General features: G+C 47.3%; 3 protein-coding genes across 3 annotated transcripts; 1 reads left to right on the forward strand and 2 right to left on the reverse strand.

Annotated features, from left to right (window-relative positions):
- Positions 1-6,875: 6,875 nt before the first annotated feature.
- E1B28_005397 (uncharacterized protein) lies at positions 6,876-7,568 on the reverse strand (the record flags this gene model as incomplete). Its single annotated transcript, XM_043149955.1, has 1 exon — positions 6,876-7,568. The coding sequence occupies one exon, from the start codon at positions 7,566-7,568 to the stop codon at positions 6,876-6,878; it is 693 nt and encodes a 230-aa protein (XP_043011039.1).
- Positions 7,569-10,649: 3,081 nt separating this feature from the next.
- E1B28_005398 (uncharacterized protein) lies at positions 10,650-11,134 on the forward strand (the record flags this gene model as incomplete). Its single annotated transcript, XM_043149956.1, has 2 exons — positions 10,650-11,006; positions 11,072-11,134. 2 exons carry the CDS (start codon positions 10,650-10,652, stop codon positions 11,132-11,134), a joined length of 420 nt encoding a protein of 139 aa, XP_043011040.1.
- Positions 11,135-12,923: 1,789 nt separating this feature from the next.
- E1B28_005399 (uncharacterized protein) lies at positions 12,924-15,126 on the reverse strand. Its single transcript, XM_043149957.1, has 12 exons — positions 15,046-15,126; positions 14,903-14,994; positions 14,754-14,843; positions 14,533-14,704; positions 14,446-14,470; positions 14,284-14,394; positions 13,920-14,225; positions 13,833-13,862; positions 13,753-13,785; positions 13,533-13,625; positions 13,418-13,472; positions 12,924-13,358 (listed from the first exon to the last, which is right to left on the reverse strand). Exons 10-12 carry the CDS (start codon positions 13,613-13,615, stop codon positions 13,224-13,226), a joined length of 273 nt encoding a protein of 90 aa, XP_043011041.1. The 5' UTR covers positions 13,616-13,625; positions 13,753-13,785; positions 13,833-13,862; positions 13,920-14,225; positions 14,284-14,394; positions 14,446-14,470; positions 14,533-14,704; positions 14,754-14,843; positions 14,903-14,994; positions 15,046-15,126; the 3' UTR covers positions 12,924-13,223.
- Positions 15,127-15,146: the final 20 nt, after the last annotated feature.

The raw sequence follows: 15,146 nt of genomic DNA on the forward strand, positions 1-15,146 counted from the left end.
TGGGGGCTTACCATAAATTCACCAATGCGAACATTGATGATGGAGGTTGGGGAAGAAGGGTTGCATGACTTGTTTCCCACACGAGTCATGGTACTTGTTGTGCCATGGCAGGCAGATTTCATCACGCGGACTCAAACCAGTCCAGTGGATAAGATGAAAGATATAAGATAAGGATTATCTTAATTAAAGATAAGGTGTTATCCGTTATCACTGGTCCGCAGGGATAAGGATAAGATAGATAACCAGTGATAATGGATAACACCTTATCTTTAATTAAGATAATCCTTATCTTATATCTTTCATCTTATCCACTGGACTGGTTTGAGTCCGCGTGATGAAATCTGCCTGCCATGGCACAACAAGTACCATGACTCGTGTGGGAAACAAGTCATGCAACCCTTCTTCCCCAACCTCCATCATCAATGTTCGCATTGGTGAATTTATGGTAAGCCCCCATTCGTTTTCATTGGTTTCTCGTATAGTACATAGAGTAGATAGTATTATCAATGAAAATGTCTCCTATGAATGTGGAAGAGAGAAGAACGGGAGCAAAAAAGCCCCATAATATATTTTTTGTTGCGTCAAAAAAAAAAAAAAACCGAACCAACAGTGCTGACAGTCGTTTTTATAGGGCAAGCTATCGCACTTCGCAGCCGTACTTCAACTTCCGAAGATTCAGGATTTTACATGGTGTGTAGTATACGCTCTAAATCACTCAAAGAGGGTGGAAAACTGACTGACATTTTCTCCAGGCTTCATTTCTCGACCTCAAAGCTGAACACGATAGCAGCGGTTCGGAGGATTTTGAGGATGATGAACTGTTCGATGGTATGTAGCAGGCCCTGTCCTTTGAACTCAAACCACCCGTTGACGGCTTTTTCTTAGCACTCTTCAATGACCAACAAGAGGAAGAAAATGTAGGAAACCACGATACTCCTCGCACGTTCAATACAGTGGAAGCGGAAGAATCACCATTTATTCAATATCTACAGGCCTGCTATATTGACAAGACAGTATCGCAGCCATCGGAAGGAACGATGCAAGATCAGAGGCAGAGGCAGCTCAATCCTGAAAGTCGGGAAGCGGGGAGAGTAAGCAGGAAAACGCTGATGAAAGACAGGACGGTGTGGATGAAAGAGAAGATGAAGGAGCTCCGATTCGAGTCCCATGAGTTCGTTGTCGGTGAATGGGTATGCTTGTGTTCTGGCAAGTACAAAGGCAACGTAGCCTTGGTTACTGAAAAGCGACGGAACAAGTACACTATCTTGCTCGTTCCTTGCCTGGATGATCCAAACGAAGACTGGAAATCTCGCAAGCGCAAAAGAAGTCGAACAAGACCTCTTCCTGCACTTTTTCAACCATGTCTGTTCCGAAAATCCACACCAGTCGATATCGCAGCCTCGCATTACAAATTCGGTGGAGATACGTTCGTCCATGGACTACTCTCCATCATGGTCACAAAAACCAAACTTGAGTCTACGATCACTATATCTCCTCGACTGGATGCTGCTTTCAGTCATTCACATCACCCTCTTGTCAAGCAGTTCACTATGCCACATCCCGAAGACTGGTACTTTGCGGTTGGTGAAAACATATCCCATGCAAAACTGTCTTTGAGCAAATCGTGCAGCTCCTTCGTACACCTGGACGCACGAATCGACCATAGGCTTCCCCAAACCTGTACGGTTTCCTTTGACGATGGCGAGTTCAGCCTCCCTGTGCGACAGGTTCGCAAGGCTATAGACTCTGGAGACTTCATTCGCGTGCTGGGGGGGTTCCACGCAGAGAAAGAAGGCCTCGTGTTCTCATCTTCAGACGGTATATTGGACGTAGCGCAAGAAACCGTTCACCGGACTAGGGTGAGTTATTGGGTGCTATATCAAAGCGCGTACTAACCCTTGTACAGTTCAAAGTTCACGCCAATTCTACCAAGGTCATCACCTCCACGAACACCGATACACCTTGGGTAGGAGTGACTGTCAGCATACAGCGCGGCCCTCATGCCTACAGACGGTGTATCGTGAAGGATGTTGTGCGGCAGGAGCGAAGGGAGGGAAGACGCTTGATGCTGAGCATCCACATCATTGAGCTGCAATGCCATGCGCTCCTCAACCACAACGATGTAGTTGAGTCGAGTTCGCAGATGAAGCTGGTCGATTGGCGACCTCTGAACAAGGTTCAAGAGTGGATCTACGGTGTGGGGCCAGCGATGTCAGTGGCGAGAGAGCCTTGGATAGGGACAAAGGTTCAGGTCATTGGCACTCAACATAAAGGCTCGACCGGTACAGTTCGCCAAGTGGCTTTGGACCGGTCTTCCGATCCAAAGTCCGGACTACATCTGACAATCGAGTTGGATGTTTTCCAGGCGCATTGAGCTCAGCCCTTCGAAGTCATCGACTACCTCCACATCATTGAACTCGCTTCTAAGAAGCACCTCAATGTCTGGCGCCCGCTTGGTCGTAGCCACCAGTTCTGGCTTCCTCGCGAGGGTCTAAAAAACCCGTTCGATGCCATCGCAGCTATTGCAGCCATTGATGTCAAGGATATCCCCCCAAATCCTGAACTGCCGTCGCTTGACAACCTGATTAGAATGTACCGGGAGGGAGACAAGCGATGGAGGAGTCTGCTGGTCAGTAGTTCTCCTGGTACTCCCCCTGGTACTCCCCTTCCGTCACCCAACGAATTGGTGGAGATGCTGGAGACAGGAGAAGACGCGTGGAATCCAACAGCACGCTCTCCCATACAGAATGAAGTGGGGGATGTTCCACCCTGGGATCCAAGTTGGGACACCTCCACTGTAGATCCTGTTGACGCCTCTGCTGTCGAGGCAGGCACAGCAGCAGCAGCACCTCCCTGGCACTGGATTGTCCATCAGAAGCTGGCCGGTCTCGACGTTGAAGCAGCAGTTGATGGTACAAATGTCTACGTCAACGTTGTTTGAAACCCAAACGGCAAAATCGTACCTCAGATCAAAGTCAACGTGGGTAGTCAAGACCTCAACGATCTCTCAAGGATCGAGAGGTCTTCAGATGCAATCAAGCCCAGCACCAAAAAGAATTTGATGGTGGTTGTCGGCGGCGCTCCTGAACACATCGGGAAGTTTGTGCGCCGCCTCTGGGACTTCTATCTCGGTTCGAAGAATGAGGATTGCCATTGGATTATTGTCAGGGTTGTCAGGAAGGATACGGGCACTGGCGACAAAGTTTTGACCAAGGAACAACTCGAACTGGACCCTAAATGCGACTTAGTGAGGGTAAAAGAGTCTGAAAAGGATAGGGCCAAAGTGAACAAGCTGTTGAAGCCTGTCCAAGACGACATCCTTCAAAAGAACAGCTGTAAAACCAAAATCCGACCTATCACTTAATTTCCTTGTATCTTGGACAGCCTATATCTATAATCTTATCTTGTAGCCGTATATCTAGACACATGTATTTTTGATCTGTCAATATTTAATAACATACTGTACAGCATGTATTATTTTTTTTTGATCTGTTATACTTAACATCAATGTATGCTAGTGCCTGACGGACGCGTATACCAAATATGCACAAACAGATGCTCCGTTAAATTCGCGTTGCCCTTTCTACCTCTACCTTGTCTTTTACCTCTATCATCTCCTCGTTTCTTTCTCTGTATTCTTCTCTCCTGCTACTCTCGCACTGATTCCCCTCACTTCTAGATGCCTCCAATACGTACCAACAACCCAAATGGCAGCAACAACGTCAACCGCGACCGACGATCCAATCGACCATCAACAGAGGAGGAAAGTCGGATCAGGTTGGCGAAACAGAAACGCAAGGTGTTCAACACTTGGGCCAATAAAGTGAAGAAAGAGTATGTCTTCAACACTCGTAGCACTGCCTGAACTGATATACACTTCCTAGTAATGCGACCGCGTTGAAACCATACAAGGAATGTGGGACCTGGTGGCCGCATGGACTCGATGGATTTACTAAATCCATTGACGGAACTTTGCGGTATTGCATCAAAGAGGAGCTCGTCGCCGAAGGCATCTTACAGCGCCATCAAGATCAGGTTGATGTCGAAGATGAAGATGACGATGACGACAACGAAGTAGATGATGGTGTAGGCCCTGAGGGCATCGAGGAGGCCAAGGACATTGAGGATTTGTTCTCTGTCGGAGACAATATGTGCGCATATATACATCATTTTTGACTTATTGCTAATGTACATCCACAGGACCGCGGTTGAAAAAGAAAACTTACCTCAACGTACAAGAGATGGAAGGAGCGCTACCCTAGGCTACATGCCCAGCCCAAGTCTTGCCTCAAGTATGGCGCTATTGAGATCTTCAAGAAACTCACCAAGAGGGTACAGTAGATTTGTTTCTCGCTTGTTCTAGGTATTGCTGACTTCTATTCTTTAGATTAACGATTCCTTCTCTGCTGCAAGGCGTACCGACACCAGCCAACTGAAGCACCACATCATGCACATGATCACCGACAACCTGCAGCAAACCGCAATCGACGATAGTGTCATCATACCTGCCCTCAAGCCAGAACTGAAATCAACCCGCGGTCATAACCACCCCATGACTGTGGCTTTGCTTTGCCCCTCTCAACACATGGCAGATCTGATCAACCATCCAGAGGCAGACGGTATTTGTAAAGACTATGTGACCCTTTCTCTTGCATTCACCTGGCTAATAACTTGTCTTTCAGATTGATGACGAAGCTCCAGAGACAGATAATCAGGTTGCATTGCACCCAGCTGCCTGCATTTCTGTTTGATTACTCCAAGTACGAGCTCCCTTCCCCAGCCACTGAAGATGCTGTCGCTGCACCACCCAGTCAAGATGATTCCATTTTCCGAGGGCTTTCTCATTGTTAGGGTAAGTGTCTTCGTTTGCCTGTTAGTTATGAGCTGATATCTGTTGTAGGCATTTAGACTCTTATGGGTGGCTCCAAGCGCCGCCACAGATCGTCCCAGTAAATCCACTCATGCTGGCAACGCCAAGATTCACAACCTCACTACGGTTACCAAGCGTACACTTGCCTACGTAGTTGCTCAGGTACTCCATCATCTTCCTCACCTATTCATCTCGCTGACAAGAACTCTTTAGATATGGTTTGCCCTTTCCTACGGCGAGGAGTGGCAGCCTGCCGTGACTGCCTTCAATCTCGGACGGTTCTACTACCTCATCTGCGGTATGCTGGACTCGATGCCTCATGACAAGATGGCACCATTTGACTATTTGAACTCGTAAGTTTCTTTCTCTTTGAGATACACTGCTTCTCATTATCATTAATAGGCAGATCTTTCCTGGCAATGACAAGGAGGCCGAAATCCTGGAAGACAACCCTGAAAGCAAGATCGGGAACATGGTTGCAGGTTGGCGCACCAGTACCGATGGTCTTGGGGACAGCAGCGACGGTGGAGCCGATGATACTTCCATGTAGAGCTCCCTCTTTTTTTCTCCTTCTTGTGCTTTGCTTGCTTGGTCTGTAGTATGTACTGCTATTGCTGCTAATGATATGTATAATTCTATTGTTTATTTTTTGTGGTTTTGAGTGCGAATACGACTATGTGTCGCTCATAATCAGTTATATGTTCTACAATACACTGAGATGCACTATACCCGCTACCTACTCACTGTAAGTCTTGCATCTCGTTCTCATTCCCGCAACTTGTTGCCACACTGATGATTCATTGTAAGGCTTTTAATTCGTTAAATTGTTTACATCTGACTACAAACCAACAAAACATGCTGCGAGCTCTCCCCTTCGTTGTGATGTTGGCTACGCACTACAACCACCAACACTCTTCAATACGCCCCACAACCCGCTCCAATCCCCACAACTGGCCGCGAGCCCTTGAACATGCTGCAACGCCCATAACACCTCACTACGCCTCACAACCCGCTACAAACTCCTGGAACCCATTGCGACCCTCTGAACGCGCTGCGATGCTGACAATGCCCCAATACGCCCCCCAACCCGCTTCAACTGGCTACAACTCGTTGAAAATCCCCTCGGGTGTGGTAACGAACTGTTCTATGGGCGACAGTATCATGACAGTGTTGTGAAAATGTCGAAAGACCCTTATAAACCCTGGAGTTCTGTTAAATCGAGCTGCCACCCGGTACTTCGGATTGCGGTCCACACAACGGATCCCGAGGTATACAGCGGCGTGGCAGCGTGGCCAGATTTTTGCTGATGTGGTTGTAAGGTGGGAGGGTGGATAACAGTCGGCGTGAAAGGGCAAATTCTAATGACAAATATAAGGAACTAACCCCGGGCCCCGTGAGCTGAGCGCGTAGCGCATCTTACGAACTTGTGTTATATACACTGGGCAGCTCAGGGATATATAACCAGCGGTCCGAACATTACGAAAATGTTTCCACCGAATGGTCGAAAACTGCGCGCGATTTAGATTTAGGCGCTTGTGTGCTAGAGGCGCATGGAGGTCCAGGAACGCCGGACCGGCTAATGAGTATCAACTAGACGGTATTGATCTAGTTTCATTCAGGCAGATATAAGTCTGCATTGCATGCTAATCGCGAAGTTTAGTCATAATGGCATAAGCATAGTAGGAAACAAACTACTGTAGTAAGCACAATAGTAAGCATAGTCGTAAGCATAACTTCCAAGGGCAAAAAAAGGAGTCCAAACACGAGTCCGCCTGTAAGAGCTATCACTACAAAATGATTCAACCAAAGTCCGAAAATATCCAAATAGTACGTGTAGAATAAAGGAGGGTATGGGTATAGATACTACCGCGGACGGTATACGGGTATCTGCGTAACAACAAGAAAAACAAGGTCCAAGCCAAAGAAGAAAAAAAAAGTCCAAGAACGAGGTCGTCGCAAGACGTTATCATAAAAAATCATTAAAAAAAAACTCGCCCGGCGAAGTTTAATGGTAATCAAGCCGTAACTCCCAGATATTAGCCCTACCAGACGGACTAATCCCCATGAACCGTGTGCGTCCACGAAGAAAATCAACCCTCTTCACTCCTCCCTGTTTCTCCTCCCGAGAGGCATAGTAATCACGAACGCGACTATATCGGCGTTCGTACGCTTCGTTCACTCGTGCCCGGTCCGGATGAGAAGGGATGGAATTGTACTCTTTATGAGTAACGTTCTTCCGGAGTGCACGGTAGATCCCTTCCAGTACGTCCCGAACGGTAACATAGTATCCGTTGGAGGCATAGATGGTAATTGACCAAGGCAGGAGATGGGTGGTAAGGACTAACGAAGGGACTACGGGGGTGATTGCTGGTTCGGAGAGGAGTGGGGTCGGTAGCGGTCGGTAACGGGCGGTCATAGATGAGATGGGCAGTGTGACGTCGAAGTTGAGCTGTGGTTGATGTGAGCCGCAGTGTGCAAGTAAACTGTGGGCATGAGGGGGCTGTTTAACAGGCTTGGATTTGGGGGGATAGGAATAGTGGGAATGACCAGGCAGAGGTACCTGGTAAGAGGGTGGTGTTACCGGGCCATTGGAAGAAGGAAGGGAAGATGAAGCGTATGAAGGGGGTGCATTGGCTAGAATGGTGTACTCAGTCCTTGTCTTTGAAAACCTGACTCGTTTGTGAACTGGCGCTGGCATGCACCTGGAGCGGAGGAACGGAAAGAAGTGTTTCTAAAGCGACTCCTGCGAGTGAATGTGGTTAGAATGGAGGTAGGGAGTGAAGATTAATGAGGTGGGTCGTGAAGATTATGGTTTCCAAGAAGTTTTTCACCTCTCTTAAATATGCGTCGGTGCCATGGATGCTGCGCAAATATCGACACCGCCTAACACAAGGTTACCGTGCCATAAGGGGATCATCGATTTCAGATGTGGAGCACCTGAATTCGCGAAGTCAATTCAAAAATTGATGTTACACAGCTTTCGAGATTTCCCTCCCACGAATTCTGTTTGAGAAAAGGACAAAGGCAATGAAAGTCGACAGCGCATTCCCTTGACTGTCCAACTTGACCTGAAGAGGTAAAAGGCATCTCGGTGTCAGCATCCCTGACTATCCAACCGCCCGTAGTAGCACCAAACGATTACGGCTGGTGCCGTGAACAAGTTCCACTCACAGTCAGACGTCTATCCAGCTATTCGGAAAACTTGAGAATCCGTGTAGTAATCTGCACAGCTTCGGGAAAGGGTTGACACTCCATAGAGAAACGAATTCGGAGTAGAATTCTGTGGAACACAATACAACGCAATACCTGGGGTAAGGCTTCCCGTTCTCGACAACATTCTCCCCGACCGTATAACAGTGAGCGCTTCGCCATCATCGAGTTCGACAAGCGCTTGTAGCTGTTGAAATGTATTGCACCTCGGCAGATCTACACGACTACGCCCAGTGCGTCGTTCCTCCGTCAAAGTACCAGCGAGCTTTTCAACGCCCGGGGGAAACGAGATTGCGGGCAGCGGGAAGGAGTCAGAGAAACTAGGTCGTCAAAGCATTGAAAGTCGTATCGCCATTTCGAGGAGCGGCCCAGTGTATAACAGAGTGTAACAATCCCAACAGGACAGGGTGGGGGGAAAGAAGTAAGTTGACTCGAGCCTGGGCGGTCTAATGCGATGAAAGAGTCGAAACACGTGGTACGACGTGGAACGACGTTCAGATGACGATGAAAGCATCACTCGGGGAAGAAGGGACACCTATTTCTTCCATTCAACACCATCTTCCCCGTCCGAATCGGATTTGAAAAGTCATTATTGCTCGACTTGACTAGGACTCCCAGTGCCGCTTTACAAATTGCCGTTGCTGTAGTAATTCATCTTCAAGTGAGGGATCTCCATTCCATGCCCACTTTCGATATCTCGGGAGTGGGGGAAACCCCATGATATATGAATGTTCTAGAACAAGTAGCTTGAGTATTCCACTTTGAAAGGACTGCAGAAAGGTATTGTAAACTGAATGGATGAGCGCACCAAAAGGTAAGTTTCCCAGATGTTGTTCAATCAAGCAATCTGTATACTTTGGGCTTCCTTCGAGTGCTTCGCAGCAAGACATCTTACTGAGCGTCGAGTATTCTTGGAGGCCTCGAAGGCAGTGGCAATGGAACCAGGAAGATATTTCATCTGGGATGGAAGTATAGCGATATCATTAGGCGCTTGTGGATATCGATGAAAGTAACACCCCGCACCGGGCGGAGATGGCCGATCCAACCGTGCACGTGCACGAGTTAGTCTCTCTTTCCCGAACTGCGATGTAGGTCTACTCTAGTCTCGTCTATCAACACGATTGGGAAGGTTTATGTCTATGATTATGGCTCGGGTGGGTCTCAATCCGCTTTTACCGCTTTTACCGACCATAATCATCGTACTCGTAGTTAGACGAACGCGGCAGTCTCTTCAGTTCAAACGTTTACTACAGCATACGTGTAGGTACCGTGGCCCATGTTGTGGTGCACTAGAATCGAGCTAGAAGTTTTTGGACTGCTGCCGCTCTACTACGCTAAGGTGGGCAGCAACGATTTTACGGTAGCTATTTATCTCTTTGTGCCATATTGAGGTCTTTCTCTTCGTTAGCACTGCCGACCGATCTTTTGACTCCCATTCGAAACCTGTCGTGCATCTATTACGCAGACCCTTATACCCGGAAGCTTCGAAAGAGCCTGTTTATCAACCCATAACTTATGTGCGAGGTCTAAAAGCTCGAATTTGCCAATAGTAATGTAAGCAGTCTGGTTTCGAAAGGCTTGTTTGCTTATCGAGATTCTCAAGCTTCGGCACTTCGGGACGAATTCCCTCTTCGCAAGATGAATTAACGAAAGTGGTGCAATACGGGCTGAGTCGCACAGATGCAATCGCTGAGTGTGCTAGGCATTCTTTCGTTATATTCCACAGAGCGGCTAACTGGCATGATATCAGCCCAAGCTCGGAATGGTCCTGAATGGACCCACAGTCACCCACAGCCTAAATGTTACCGAAGAAAAAGAAAAGTCGTTTCGATTCCAAATCGGAGGATCGACAGGCCCGACCGTGATAACATTTGGTCCGCGGATAGAATTTCTTGGATAGCGTCTGATGCTCATTCAAACGCTATCAATAGCACGAAGCACCGAATTCTGATGCCACGTCCAGATCCAGACCGCTTCGAATCTCATGACTTTCCTCTCCTCGCCCCTGGAAAATAGCGTAAAGCCTAGCAAGGATTGGTCTGGTGATTGGGACTGTAGAAATTATCTGAATACTCTGACCCAAGACTCTCACTACTATGTCGAGAATAGTAGGTTATGGGGTTCATCCTGTTGTGTCATCCAGAATCGCGACCGTACTCATAGAGAAATGGATCAGGCACTCATTCGGTTCGTTACCTCTTAATATCAACGACAATTTCAGACTTCCTGATCTGCCTTTTTCGAAGCACAAGTGGACATTCATTTCAAGGGAGCGGGTTATTTTGTCTAATGCTAGGTAAGAAATCTTCTCGAATGAATGGGAAGTTGCTGACCTCTATCACGAATACAGAAACATGAGTTCGGATGAAAATGTCTACTCACATCAGTGCCAACCCCAATTATTCGCCTCTTCCCCACCCCCCACAGCGCACTGAACCTCTCTCTCTCTCACGAGAACCTGATTGGACCCACTGTCACCTATAACTAACGGCAACTGGAATCGGATGAGAAGATTTCCGAACACAGGTCATTTCGATTCCAAATCGGAGGATTGGCAGACCCGGATGTGATGACATTTGATCCGCGGATGAAATTTGTTGCGACATTCCGTCACCGAATCATGATGCCACCAGACCGCCGCCTTTCCTTAACCCTCGAAACTGGGCCTTGCGGGCAGAAATCGTTCCACCTTCTACTTGAGGACTTGATCAACGATCTTGCCCCTCGGACCCGAGGGTACCTGGACGGCCTGAACGACTTCAACGAGTATAAAAAGACTCGTCGCCAACCGCAAGAAATCTTCAAAGCTCAAGCCTCTCACCACAAACTTTGCCCCCCTCCACCAACCCCCTTCTACATCATGAAGATTTTCCACACAAGTTTCCTCGATGGGCTTGCTGCTCTTCTCGTTCCCGGACATCTTTCGGTGAGTTACGGCCCATTTAGGTGGGATTCGGTTCTGATTATTGGAAACTCGTCACCACCCATCAGGCAACTAACACCCCTTGTCGGGATAAATGCTGCAACGTAAAGGGGAAGGAGGCCATGCATTAATTTGTGCTCTAATAAACTTACGCGATTGGATATTTAAACCGTGGAAGGTATGTCTATCTCATTTTGTGTGGGGTCTATTGACGAATACTGATAGAAATGTTAGAACGAACTCGACGATTTTCCGGCATCGACACGTCAATGGACATTACAATTAATGTTGTATAAATACGCGTTACAGGCTTTGTACTGTACTGTCTCTCATATTAATGACTAGACCCGCACTACGAGTAGATCAATTTAACCAATTATTTTTGTTGTTGAGTTGGTGGCTTGAAGCCCGAAACATCCCGCAAATCGTTGATGGTTTGCGTAATTACGACTCTACCGTGACGAGACTTTCGTCCTGGAAATTTGGCTGATAAGTCATCGTTGTCGACAATGAATGGCGGATTTTAAGGCTGGATAACTTAAGTTGGTCAAACTATCCCAGTGATGAGAGCGGTGACGCGAGAAAGGTACCAACACGGGACGGGACCCATAAACGCCTACAAGTCATAGATCGGATCAGATCCGAAACTCCGAAGGCTTCCGACCTCGCCGAATTGAGTGTACCGACCGGCAGACTGGAATACGGAGCAGCTAGCTTCCAAGCCAGTTGTCCTGACTCGTATGATCACAGTTGAAGGCGTAGATCCAAAAATGGTCGTAGTACTGAGTACTGTGCGTATGTCCTCGGTCCGAGTCGGAATTACATATCGAAAAAGGCAGCAAGTTATGCGGTGGTCCTACGGCCGTACAACCATTCCAACCCTCTCACGACCGTGGATAACCTAATACCGCCAAGGGATGATAGATATAAGAAGAAAGAAGGCATTTCCGGGATTCCAGAACCCTTCACATAAATCACCTGTCCTTGTCCTTCGCAGACAATCCAGTACCAAAAAAAGGGAAAAGAAGATGAAATCACCATTCGCAACAAGCTTCCTCGACGCCCTTCTCTCTCTTCTCGTTCCTGCTGATCTTGCGGTGAGTCCGGGGGAATCCAACATCCAACTTTGGTAAAGCTCGATCTTACTTACTAGTACTTATTATTATTCCGCGGTCAATAAGGCCTCCGGTTCACATTGTCAGAATGTTTGTTGCAAGAAGGAAGAAGGAAAAGAGGACTAGGACTTTCGTATGTTTCAATGCGGCTGGTCCCCACTATCTTTTCGCATTCGTACTGACTACGAACCATCATTCACTCTAGGTTCACCCCTCCCTCGGTTGTACACTGCCATATTTGTATCTGGCTTGTAACATTATAATCTTCCCTAGTCGTTAATCAAATTTGTATATATAATAAATAATGCTTCGGAATGTATGAACTGTCCATGTCAGCGCTTGAACCTCACCTTCATATCCAGCTTCAGGGCCGGCCGACCTAATGACGCCAAGGTTATGCTTTGAGGGAACCTATCTAAGAGAAAGGTAAGGGTATCAGATAGCTTCAGCTACTCCATTCTCAACCTGCGGTCCTTGATAAAACTATAATCGGCGGGGAATAATTGTCGAGGTGGCACAAATCCTCAAAACGCTTAGCCAGGAAACGTGGACGGGATTACACCACTGAGATTGATTGGCATTTGACAATCTACGAGGAGATAGAAGGAAGCCTTTATTCAAGACTCCGAGTCCGAGTGATTAACAAAAACACAAGAGAGCAAGACGAGAAAGAAGCCAAGGTCATGGGAAGGAAAGAACTGCATTCAATTTACCCCAGTCTCCAGGACCCAAGATTTGGCGTCTAAACTATTTCCGAACCTTTTGAAAGCGAGGTTCCGAAGTACTCTCGGAACGATCGAACAGCCCCGGTTGACGAAGGATATCGATAGACACTGGAATCTGTTCATAGTGATGCAACATCTTACATCTGTGGTCGCGTGGGGGAGAGTATAAGAGAGGTACGTTGCAATCGTTAGAAGAACCATCAAAACTCCTCACAAGTCCAAACCTTGATCCGACGACTGTGATTGCAACAACGACTCATCATCATCATCATGAAATCTCCCTTCGCAATGAGTTTCGTCGATGTGCTTGTCACTCTTCTCGTCCCCGCTAATTTTGCGGTTTGTTTTGGGATTTCCTTAACCCGTCGACCTTTGATGGTTTACCATTTCGGAAATGTTAGGTCTCTGGCCGGCGAGGCAAATACTCCAGGATTAAGGATGGGGATGACGATGAGTTCACAGATCTTCTGGGAGGTAAGTGTGGTGTTCTCGATGTAAAAGAACTTTTCGGGTTGCTGATGAGGTTTTGGTTGACTTTCAGGTTTATGAAGAAAAAAAAATTATTATTACGCACCTCTAAAGCTTCACGGACTGTACAGTGTATAAATAGCTCACGTGTACTGTTACCCCTATGTAATTGTATTGAATCGTTAGAGGAAAAATTTTCGTTGTCCAAAAACCGTACAAACCGATCAAAGCGAGCGAGTTCGTCCGAGAGTCTACAGTAACGGTGACGGTAGGCTTCTTTTATTTCCCTGAGTCGTCCGAGCATGGACGGTGTGCTGTGGCGAGGTCATATGTTGTTAGTTCAAGGGGAAACAGGAACAGCCTGAGGGCGAGAGAAGGTGGGAGTCGGGACCCAATAGTAGGTAGACGGTGACATACCTTTAACTGAGAAAACCGACTAACATCCCGATTTCATGTTCACTGTCTACGACCTGTCTAATCGGCCATTCATTGTCATCGTTAGTGATGTTTTGAACACTGACAGGTAGGATTTTACTAGGCGGGATAAAGCCCTGAAATTAGCGTGCTCGACCCTAGTCACGCTGACTGCCCCAAAGAGGAGTACGTACTTCGTCTGTCCTTGTCCTTATCCTTGTCTTTGAACTTCTGCTTCAAGGACAGGACGCGAGAAACGTTATCGACCAGAGCAGTCGATCAAACAACTTCTCCAACTACGACTTGTTCCGCGTCGAAGGACAGAATTGTGGGAAGCGCCAAGTTGAAAGCGCCATGGGAATTTTCAAAGTGCCGGGTGAGCTCACGGCAGCTCCACCAGCCCAATAATTCGGTTTAAACTGGATTCTGAAATTCTCGAAACGTTGTGGCCCGGGTCCTTGTCGGAGGGTGTAAGAGATGTTAAACGGTAGGTAATCCCCCTGCATAGGGTCGTGTGCGTGTGAGGGAACCTAGCGAGAGTATAAGAAGCCGGCTCACCCGTAGTCATTAGAGAAGGAAACCCTGCAAAACTTCGCAGGTTAACCGGAAAAATGAAGTCTACCTTTACCGCCAAGTTGTTAAATGTGCTTGCAGCTCTATTTCTTCCTGCTGATATTACGGTGAGCCCTCAGTTATTTTTCGTTATTAGGCTTGACGGACCGTTGTTTTAGACCACCGACCCGCACTTGACTCAAGCGTGCGATTGTCAGTACAAGGAGGTAGACGAGCAAAAACATTAGAGCCCACTTCCGAGCCCCACTTCCGTAGTGGTAAGCACACATTTCATCTGTAAAATCTGTTTTCTAAGTGGTGGTTTAATTGAATGATGCGACAGGTCACCGTCGAGAGAAGCCTTTCTTTTTCTTCATCATTGCTGTATTTCTAGTACCGAGGAGTGCTGGCCTTGACATTTTCGTCGCTATTCAATCGTTATATAATAGGTTAACAAGGACTTCTTGGAAACGTACGAAGTTCGCACCACTGCGAACCGCCGAATGCTTAACGCCGTCCGTTTGAAGTTCATCGTGGCGATCTCCTTTCTCATTAAGTTCAATTCCCTAAAATTCCATCATATGATCCATGAGACCAAGCGACTTGGGGGCGTAGGAAAACTTGCTAAAGCGCCTGAAAAAATGTATTCCTATCCAATCAACGCCACAAATGAAATTGTTCAGGGAATTGTTGTAAAAACAGAAAAAGAAGTTTTTGCTGCAGAAGAACGGTCATTGAAGCAGATGAAGAGAAGAAATGAGAACTTACATTCAGCCGGTAAATCACAATGGGGCCCGAAGACCGTTTCTTCTGTCAGATAGGCGGGTCATGATGATAGTTCGGGGCAAAGCAAGTTTTGGGCGTCTACT

The sequence above is a fragment of the Marasmius oreades genome, chromosome 3 (genome assembly GCF_018924745.1).
Source record: "Marasmius oreades isolate 03SP1 chromosome 3, whole genome shotgun sequence".
In the NCBI taxonomy this organism is placed as follows: domain Eukaryota; kingdom Fungi; phylum Basidiomycota; class Agaricomycetes; order Agaricales; family Marasmiaceae; genus Marasmius; species Marasmius oreades.